This window comes from Nycticebus coucang, chromosome 21 (genome assembly GCF_027406575.1).
Source record: "Nycticebus coucang isolate mNycCou1 chromosome 21, mNycCou1.pri, whole genome shotgun sequence".
NCBI lineage: Eukaryota > Metazoa > Chordata > Mammalia > Primates > Lorisidae > Nycticebus > Nycticebus coucang.
This window is the reverse complement of record NC_069800.1, coordinates 40820866-40831478: the sequence shown is the minus strand read 5'-3', so window position 1 is coordinate 40831478 and position 10613 is coordinate 40820866. Positions and strand designations below refer to the sequence as shown.

Genomic DNA, 10613 nt, shown 5'->3' with positions numbered 1-10613 from the left:
TCACAGCAACCTCAAACTCTTGGGTTTACGTGATTCTCTTGCCTTAGCCTCCCAAGTAATTGGGACTACAGGCCCTGCCACAGTGCCCAGCTATTTTTAGAAATGGGGTCTTGCGGCGGCTCCTGTGGCTCAGTCCGTAAGGCGCCGGCCCCATATACCGAGGGTGGCGGGTTCAAACCCGGCCCCAGCTGAACTGCAACCAGAAAATAGCCGGGCGTTGTGGCGGGCGCCTGTAGTCCCAGCTACTCGGGAGGCTGAGGCAAGAGAATCACTTAAGCCCAGGAGTTGGAGGTTGCTGTGAGCTGTGTGAGGCCACAGCACTCTACCAAGGGCCATAAAGTGAGACTCTGTCTCTACAAAAAAAAAAAAAGAAATGGGGTCTTGCTCAGACTGGTCTGGAACCTGTGAGCTCAGAGGAACCTGTGAGCTCAAGCAATCCACCTGCCTCCACATCCTAGAGTGCTATGATTGCAGGCATGAGCCGCCACGCCCTGGCCCTGGTTGATATTTTAAATGCCAACATAAGAAACACAAATAATGTTGAAAATAAATATTCCTTACTATGATTTGAGGGCCCCCTCCAAAAACCATGTGGAAATTTAATTGCCAATGTAATGGTATTGAGAGTGGGGTCTTTTTTTAAATGCAAATTGTTTTTAATATATATTTTACAATGAACATTTCAAAAAAGAAAATTATAATAATTTCAAAATGCAATCCCTGGATTTAATAAATATCCTTTATATTACACCTAATCGATACCTAGAAACATACATAGACACTAAGTTAGCTAATGAATAAAATAAGTAAAATGACTATGTGAACTATATATCTCAGGGATGAGGATCCTGCATGATCAGTTAAGTCACTTTGTTGCTGTGGTTTTTTTTTTTTTTTTTGTAGAGACAGAGTCTCACTGTACCGCCCTCCGGTAGAGTGCCGTGGCATCACACGGCTCACAGCAACCTCTAACTCTTGGGCTTACGCGATTCTCTTGCCTCAGCCTCCCAAGCAGCTGGGACTACAGGCGCCCGCCACAACGCCCGGCTATTTTTTTGTTGCAGTTTGGCCGGGGCTGGGCTTGAACCCGCCACCCTCGGCATATGGGGCCGGCACCCTACTCACTGAGCCACAGGCGCCGCCCGTTGCTGTGGTTTTTTAATAACATAATTCACATTTATTTCAATCACACATACATCCATTGTGAGAGTTAAATTAGACTGTTGATGTGAATAACTTAAACTGTGACCTTCATTACCTTAAAATATGATTCAGTGTAACACAAAGAAATTCAAAAAGAAAATTTCAGGACCCTTGATCAGAAGCTTTCAATGCTTGTTGTACTACTTTGGTGTAGACAAAGGTTTAAGTAAGGCTAAGAAAAAAGAGCATTTCCTTTATCCTTTAAAGACAAGATCTCAACTAAACATTCTATAGAAACTAGCTAGTTAGTCTACGGCCATACCACCCTGAACGCGCCCGATCTCGTCTGATCTCGGAAGCTAAGCAGGGTCAGGCCTGGTTAGTACTTAGATGGGAGAAACTAGCTAGTTAGCCATCAAGATGTTACTGATAAGGAACTCTTCATATTAGCGACTAACCACATTTAAAAAGCCTTAGCCAACATACAAAAACAAAATATTTAGGGAAATATTTATGAATACAAGCATAATCGGTTCATCTCTGAAATGCTAAAAGTGGGTTCCAACTCTGCTTCTACTCTTGCATGAGAAGGTACACATGGGTGATCTACTGATTTACCTTCTCAAAGTACTCAAAGCAGTCGGATTTGGCTTGGTTGTAGGAGAATCCGATGTCCAGTTTGCTGGGAAGACTTCACCATGGTCTTCTACAAACTGAAACGCCTTCACTAAACGGAGGGTCTCTTCCACACTTCGGCCCACTGGGAGATCACTGACACTCAAATGCTTGATGACTCCACTGGGGTCAATTATGAAGAGACCTCTTAGTGTAAGACCAGGACCTTCTAACAGCACACCATAGTGCTGGGAAATTTGTTTAGTTAAATCTGACAGGAGTGCAATATTCAAGTGGCCCAAACCACCATTCTTCTTTGGTGTGTTTATCCAGGCAAGATGCGTAAAGTGGGAATCCACTGAGACTCCAACAACTCCACAGTTCACAGCATAAGGAAATTCATTGGCTTTGTCACTGAAAGCAACAATTTCTGTAGGACACACAAAGATGATATCCAAAGGATAGAAGAAAAGCACCAAATATTTTCCCTTGCAGTCATCCAGGCTTAGGTCTTTGAACTCCCCATTGACAATAGCTGTACCCTTAAAATAGGATACATGCTGGGTGATAGCAGGTGCACGGTATGAGGAACTGGTGCTAAAGGCTGGACTAGAACCAGACCACAATATGTTCGTCAAGTATGTCCTTCCACAAGCAGCAGGCCTAAGGGCTGCAGGAGTAGAAATGCCCCAAGGCATGGCATTCACATGTTGAGCAACCGAGCCCTGGAGCAACCTGCTCACAGCTACTGCCATCTTCAGTGTGCTCGAGAGTCACAGGGAGGTTCGAGTCGCAGTGAGGTGGGGCCTACCAGGAGGGAGGGGTGAGGAGTGGGGCCTTTAAGAGGTGTTTAGGTAATTTGGGCTCACATGAGTGGGTTAGTTATTATAGGAGTGGGCTCCTAATCAAGGAATGAGTTCAGCCCAGTTTACTGTCTCTTGATTTGTGAGCTAGCTTCTGCGTTCTGCCCTTTCACCATGGGAAGAACTTTGCTAGATGCTAGTGCCATGTTTTTGGACTTCCCAGCCTCCAGAACCACAAGCCAGATAAACTTCTGTTCCTTAAAAATGTTCCCAGTCTGTGCTGTTCCCCTTTAGTATCAGAAAACAGATTAAGATATTCTTCAGGGTGCCGCCTATGGCTCAAGGAGTAGGGCACCAGCCCCATATACCAGAGATGGTGGGTTCGAACCAGCCCCAGCCAAAAACTGCAAAAAAAAAAAGACATTTTTCATATCCTAGCACTCTGAGGCAGGTGGATTGTTTGAACTCATGAGATTGATACCAGAGCTCATGAGAGTGAGACCAGCCTGAGCAAGAGTGAGACCCTGTCTCTACTAAAAATAGAAAAACTGAGGCAAGAGGATCACTTGAGCCCAAGAGTTGGATGTTGCTGTGAGCTATGAGACCATGGTACTCTACCCAGGGCAACAGCTTGAGGCTCTGTCTCAAAACAACAACCACAACAACAATAACAACAGAAAAGATGTTCTTCATAACCACATCCTCTAGAGATAATTGCTACTAGGGCTTACATCTACTAGCATGCACTTTTCAAAATAAAAATAGGCCAATTTGTTACATCGTTGAGTAACAGGAATATTTTATTTAGCAATATATCTTAGACATATATCATTTTCAGCCAAGAATGCAATAGTTCTTTCTGGTAGATTTTCCCAGCTCTGGAAACCATGGAAAGGTGAGTTATGAAGCTCTGTTATGAAGACTTTAGCCAAAAGCCACTGTGCAAACCCAGGAAAGCCAGCATTTCCACTCTTTCTCCTCCTCCCTTCCTCTTAGATTTTTATTTTATTTTATTATATTTTTTTGAGACAGAGTCTTATTTTGTCACTCTCAGTAGAGAGCCATGGCATCATAGCTCGCAGCTACCTCAAACTCATGGGCTTAAGCGATTCTCTTGCCTCAGCCTCTCAAGTAGCTGGGACTACAGGTGCCCATCACAATGCCCGGCTATTTTTAGAGACAAGGTCTTGCTCTGGCTCAGGCTGGTCTCAAACCTGTGAGCTCAGGCAATCTACCGCCTCGGCCTCCCAAGTGCTGGGATTACAGCATAAGCCACTGCGCCTGGCCCTTCCTCTTAGATTTTTTTTTTCTTTGCAGTTTTTGGCCTGTGGCTGGGTTTGAACCCACCACCTCTCACATATGGGGCTAGTGCCCTACTCCTTTGAGCCACAGGCACCACCCTTCCTCTTAGATTTTTAGTGAGATTTTTGTTAAATTGGTTCAACCCAGTCTGGAAAAATTATAGGTGTGTTTTGAGAGGCAGTTCTGAACTGGCTTTTTGAGAAGGAGCAGTGGGGGAGGTAGGCAGGCCCTTAACCTGGCAGGATGCACAGTGCACTGCAAATGAACCTAGACTGGAATTCTGGGCACGTAAGCTTCTTGTCTTCATTCTGCCTTTTGTATCCTTTATTATGGTTAATTCATTGAGACATCTATTTTCCAGATAGATTACAAGGATAGGGAACTGAGCTCTCTTCTTATTAAGTCATCTCATTAGGTACAAATTTGGAAAAGAGGAAATACATCTATTACTATTTAGGGGGAAAGATTATATAACTGAAAACACCAAGAGAATCAATAGAGAAACTGTGGCAAACAATAAAATAATTTCATAGCATAACATGGTAAAGTGGTAAAGGATTAATATCAACTTTCCTTCCCTTCCTTCCTTCTTTCCTTCTTCCTTCTTTTAGATAGAGTCTCATTCTGTCCCCCTGGGAAGAGTGTCCTGGTATTGTAGTTCACAGCAACCCTAGAGCTTAAGAGATCTTCTTGCCTCAGCCTCCCTAGTACCTAGGACTACAGGCATGCATCATTACACCCAGTTTGGTTTTTTCCTATTTTTTTTTTTTTTCGTAGAGACAGAGTCTCACTGTACCGCCCTCGGGTAGAGTGCCGTGGCGTCACACAGCTCACAGCAACCTCTAACTCTTGGGCTTACGCAATTCTCTTGCCTCAGCCTCCCAAGCAGCTGGGACTACAGGCACCTGCCACAATGCCCGGCTATTTTTTTGTTGCAGTTTGGCCCGGGCTGGGTTTGAACCCGCCACCCTCCGCATATGGGGCCGGCGCCCTACTCACTGAGCCACAGGCGCCGCCCATTTTTTTCTATTTTTAATAGAGACAGCATCTCACTATTTCTCAGGCTGGTCTCAAACTCCTGAGCTCAAGCAATCCACCTGCCTCAGCCTCCCAGAGTGCTGGCCCATCAACTAGTGAGAGCCACCAGGCTGGCCCATCAACTTCTTTTACGTATGCAAACAATAACCAGCTAGAAGATGCAGGGGAAGAAAATATCCTTTTTATAATGCTAACCAAAAAAATGCAAAGAGATTCAAGTTATGAAGAAATTTAAACATTTCTCTGCAGAATGTCTAGGAATAAAGGTTCAAGATCTATATGAAGAAAAATTTTAAATACTACCAAAGAACATGAATGATTTGAACAAATAGGAAAACATACTATGTTCTTAGTTGAGATGACTCAATAACACAAAAATGTAGCAACTTTCCCTATGTTTATATATACACAGTCATGCGTCACAGGGATATGTGCTGAGAATTGCAATTAGTTCTTGCACGTTATTCTTGTGAGAACATCAGAGAGTGTACTTTCAGGAATATGGTGTAGCCTACTACACATGTAGGCTACATGGGATAGCTTGTTGCTCTGAGGCTACCAATCTGGACAACGTGTTACTGAACTGGGTACTGCAGGCAATTGTAACACAATGGTAAATATCTGTATATCTAAACATAGAAAAAGTATGGCAAAAATCTGGCATAAAAGATTAAAAAATGGTACACCTGGATAGGGTACATAGCATGAATGGCACGTATAATACTGCTCTAGATCGCTTCTCTGCCTCTTCGCTAAGATCAAGCGTGGAAGTTGCTCTAGGTGAGTCAGTGTATCAGTAGTGAGTGAATGTGATGGCCTCAGGCATAGACTTTATAAACACTGTACACTTAGGCTACATTAAATTTATTAAAAAAATGTTCTTTCTTCAATCATAAACTTAGCTTACTGTAGCTTTTTTACTTTATAAACTTTTAAATTTCTCACTCTTCATCTTTTGTAATAAAACTTAGCTTAAGAAACAATTACCTTGGCTTGGTGCCTGTAGCTCAAATGGCTAAGGCGCCAGCCACATACACCTGAGCTGGCGGGTTCGAATCCAGCCTGGGCTCCAAACAACAATGATGGCTGCAACCAAAAAATTGCTGGGCATTGTGGCGGGTCCCTGTAGTTCCAGCTACTTGGGAGGCTGAGGCAGGACTTGCCTGAGCCTAGGAGTTGGAGGTTGCTATGAGCTGTGATGCTAAGGCACTCTACCCAGGGCAACAGCTTGAGGCTCTGTCTCAAACAAACAAACAAACAAATAAAACAATTACCCTGTACAGCAGTATGAAAAAATCTCTATCTTTATTCTCCATTTTTAAAAGTTTTTATTGGTGAGACCACACCTATGATGCGTCTTACAGGGTACATGTGAAACTTACTAACTGTAGAATATAAATGTCTTAACACAATAACTAAGAAAATGCCAGGAAGGCTATGTTAACCAGTGTGATGAAAATATGGCAAATGGTATATAAAACCAGTGTATGGTGCCCCGTGATCGCATTAATGTACATAGCTATGATTTAATAATAAAAAATAAATTTAAAAAAATTGAAAGACTCAAAAAATATATAGAAATAAAAAGATTTTATTTTTACTTATTTATTTATTTTGAGACATAGTCTCATTATGTCACCCTCAGTAGAAAGCTGTGGCGTCACAGCTCACAGCAACCTCAAACTCTTGGGCTTAAGCGGTTCTCTTGCCTCACCCTCCCAAGTAGCTGGGACCACAGGGACCTGCCACAACGCCGAGCTAATTTTTTGTTGCAGTTGTCATTGTTGTTTAGCAGGCCCGGGCTGTGTTCGAACCCACCAGCCTCTGTATGTGGCTAGTGCCATAACCACTGTGCTATAGGTACTGAGCCATATTTTGACTTTTAATACTTTTTTTTTGAGACAGAGTCTCACTTTGTCAACCTCAGTGAAGCGCTGTGACATCAAGGCTCACAGCAACCTCAAACTGTTAGGCTCAAGTGATTCTCTTACTCAGCCTCACAAGCAGCTGGGACTACAGGCGCCCACCACAATGCCTGGCTATTTTTGGAGATGGGGGTCTTGCTTTTGCTCAGGCTGGTACTCCTGAACTCAAGCAATTTCCCTGACTCGGCCTCTGGGTTTACAGACCTGAACTGCTCCACCCAGCTTGCTTTTAAAACTTTTTGTTAAAACCTAAGAGACAAACACACACATTAGCCTAGGCCTACACAAGGGTCAGCATCATCAATATCACTATCATCCACGTCCACATCTTGGCCCACTGGAAGATCTACAGGGGCAATAACATGCGGCGCTGTCCTCTCCTATGATAACAATGCCTTCTTCAGGAATAACTCATGAAGGAATTGCCTAAGGCTGTTCTAAGTTAATTTTTGTTTTTTTTTTTGAGACAGAAACTCAACCGTCCCCCTGGATAGAGTGCTGTGGTGTCATAGCTTACAGCAGCCTCCAACTTGGGCTCAAGCAATCCTCTTGCCTCCGTTTTTCTATTTTTAGTAGAGACAGGGTCTTGTTTTTTGCTCAGGCTGATCTCAAACTCATGAGCTCAACACACACATTAGCCTAGGCCTCCACCCACCTCAGCCTCCCAGAGTGCTAGGATTACAGGCATGAGCCACCACACCCAGCCTCAAGTTAATTTTTTTATATAACTGGGAGCAGTACATCCTAAAATAGTAACAAAAAGTATAGTATAGTAAATGCATGAACAAGTAGTTGTTCATTGTCATTATCAAGTATTATGTACTGTACATAACTGCATGTGCTATATATTTTTTTTTAATTATTTTTTTGAGACAGAGTCCAAGCCATTGCCCTGGGGTGCAACACAGCAACGTGTGTGGCGTCACAGCTCACAGCAACTCAAACTCTCGGGCTTAAGCGATTTTCTTGCTTCAGCCTCCCAAGTAGCTGGGACCACAGGCACCTGCCACAACGCCTGGCTATTTTTTTTGTTACTGTTGTCATTGTTGTTTTAGCTGGCCCAGGCCGTGTTCAAACCCACCAGCCTCAGTGTATGTGGCCAGCGTCCTACCCACTGAGCTACAGGCACCACCCTGTATGTGCTACATTTTATATGACTGGCAGCACAGTACATTTGTTAATACCAGCATCACTGTAAACACATGAGTAATATGTTGCACTATGATGTCATGACAGCTACGACATCACTAGACAATAGGAATTTTTCAGCTTTATTGTAATCTTATGGAACCACTGTCAAATAAGAGGTCTGTCATTGACTAAAACGTTAGGTTTGATTTTTTTGTTTGTTTGTTTTTTGAGACAGGTCTCATTTTTGTCATCCCCAGTACAGTGCTGTGGCGTCATAGCTCACAGCAACCTCAAACTCTCGGGCTCAAGTGATTTTCTTGTTTCAGCTTCCCAAGTAACTGAGACTACAGGTGCCCGTCTCATCACCTGGCTATTTTTAGAGACAAGGTCTTGCTCTGGCTCAGGCTGATCTCAAACCTGTGAGCCTCAGCCTTCCAGAGTGCTAGGATTACATATGTAAGCCCCTACGCCTAGCCACGTTGTTAGGTTTGCATAACTATATTTAAGCTGGTGTCAATTAGAATAACAACAGAGTTATTTTTATTTATTTATTTTTTTAGAGACAGAGTCTCAGTTTGTCGCCCTTGGTAGAGTGCTATGATGTCACAGCTCACAGCAACCTCCAGCTCTTTGGGTTTAGGCGATTCTCTTGCCTCAGCCTCCTGAGCAGCTGGGACTACCAGTGCCTGCCACAACACCTGGCTATATTTTTGTTGCAGTTTGGTTGGGGCCGGGTTTGAACCCGCCACCCTCAGTATATGGGGCCGGCGCCCTACTCACTGAGCCACAGGTGCTGCCCCACAGAGTTTTTTTAAAAAAACTAAACAAGGTGATTCTAAATTTCATAAGAAGGGTTGGGCACAGTGGTTCATGCCTGTAATCCTAGCACTGTGGGAGGCCGAGGCAAGTGGATTGCTTGAGCTCCCAAGGTCAGCCTGAGCAAGAGTGATACCCCATCTCTAAAAATAAACTAACTGGCCATTGTGGCAGGCACCTGTAGTCCCAGCTACTGGGGAGGCTGAGGCAAGAGAAATGCTTGAGTCTAAGAGTTCGAGGTTGCTACAGAGTGACAGAGTGAGGCTCTGTCTCAAAAAAAAATAAATACGTAAAATAAAAATAAATAAGAAAAATAAAAGTAACTGGGAAAACCCTAAAAAAAAAATAAGAAAGGACTAGCCCTATCAAACATTCACACTTATGGCTGGGCAAGGTGGCTCTTACCTGTAATCCCAGCACTTGGGAGGCTGAGGCAGGTGGATTTACCTGAGCTCACAGGTTCAAGACCAGCTTGAGCCAGAGTGAGACCCTGTCTCTAAAAATAGCCGGGCGTTGGTAGGTGCCTGTAGTCTCAGCTACTTGGGAGGTTGAAGCAAGAGAATCAATTAAGCCCATGAGTTAGAGATTGCTATGAGTAATGATGCCATGGCACTCTACCCAGGGTGACAAAGCGTGACACTGTCTCAAAAAAAAACAAATTAACGTTTATATAAACAATAATTAAAACAGGGTAGTTTTTTGTTATATAAATAGATGGATGACTAGTGTATGGACTAGAAAGCCCAGAATATACCCAGACATGGGACAACTGGGTAGCGTGGCCATATGGCAGGGAAAAAAGTTAGATCTATTTCTCATTCTGTTCACGAGGATACTTTCTATATGGATCAAAGATTAAAAAAAACAAGTAAAGATATTGAGAGAATGTATGTGAACATTATTTTATTTTGAAGGCATGGAAAAGGGCTAATTATGACTTAAAATTCAGATAAATTTGACTTTAAAAAATCCAAAAACTTCTATCTGGGAAGAACACCAGAAGTAAATTTAAAAGACAAACAGTAAATTGGGAAAAGTTTTCTGTGCAACACATATCACAGACAACAGTCTAATTCTCTTATATATAAAGAGCTCTAGGAAATCAATATTAAAATGGGCAAAAGATAGGACAGATAGTTTCCAGAAAATACATGAAGAGATGCTCAATTTGATTCATAATAAGAAAAATGCAAACTAAAACACACCGACTTGCCATTTTTCACCATTGGATTAGCACAAGTTTATTCATTATGGCATTGTTGATAATGGCAAATAATTAGAAAGAATCTAAGTGTTCTCCTGGGGCTCTTACAACTAAAAAGTCTTGGACATAACACAGTAACTATTAGTGGTGGAAAGGAGAAGGCATGCTACAAACCAACGGCTCTCATAAACTTAGATGTAAAAATCCTCAAGGAAATATTAGCAGCTCAAGAACCTCTTTGCCTATTTGCCCTGGCAATGGCACTATCTGTGGCAAACACATCTTGCTCTGTAAGCCTATACCTTGCTCTTACTCTGTAACCTATCTTTTTCTTCCTCAATAAACTTTGTTTCGGGCGGCGCCTGTGGCTCAGTGAGTAGGGCGCCGGCCCCATATGCCGAGGGTGGCGGGTTCAAACCCAGCCCCGGCCAAACTGCAATAAAAAAAAATAGCCGGGCGTTGTGGCGGGTGCCTGTAGTCCCAGCTGCTCGGGAGGCTGAGGCAAGAGAATCGTGTAAGCCCAAGAGTTAGAGGTTGCTGTGAGCCGTGTGACGCCACTGCACTCTACCCGAGGGCAGTACAGTGAGACTCTGTCTCTACAAAAAATAAATAAATAAATAAACTTTGTTTCAGCTC

General features: G+C 43.1%; 1 protein-coding gene across 1 annotated transcript; it reads right to left on the bottom strand.

Annotated features, from left to right (window-relative positions):
- Positions 1-1757: 1757 nt before the first annotated feature.
- LOC128573982 (thioredoxin-dependent peroxide reductase, mitochondrial-like) lies at positions 1758-2513 on the bottom strand. Its single transcript, XM_053574553.1, has one exon. The coding sequence runs from the start codon at positions 2511-2513 to the stop codon at positions 1758-1760; it is 756 nt and encodes a 251-aa protein (XP_053430528.1).
- Positions 2514-10613: the final 8100 nt, after the last annotated feature.

What these genes read in the sequence shown, in the direction of transcription:
- LOC128573982 (XM_053574553.1), bottom strand. Translation starts at nt 2,513, where the DNA reads ATGGCAGTAGCTGTGAGCAGGTTGCTCCAGGGCTCGGTTGCTCAACAT.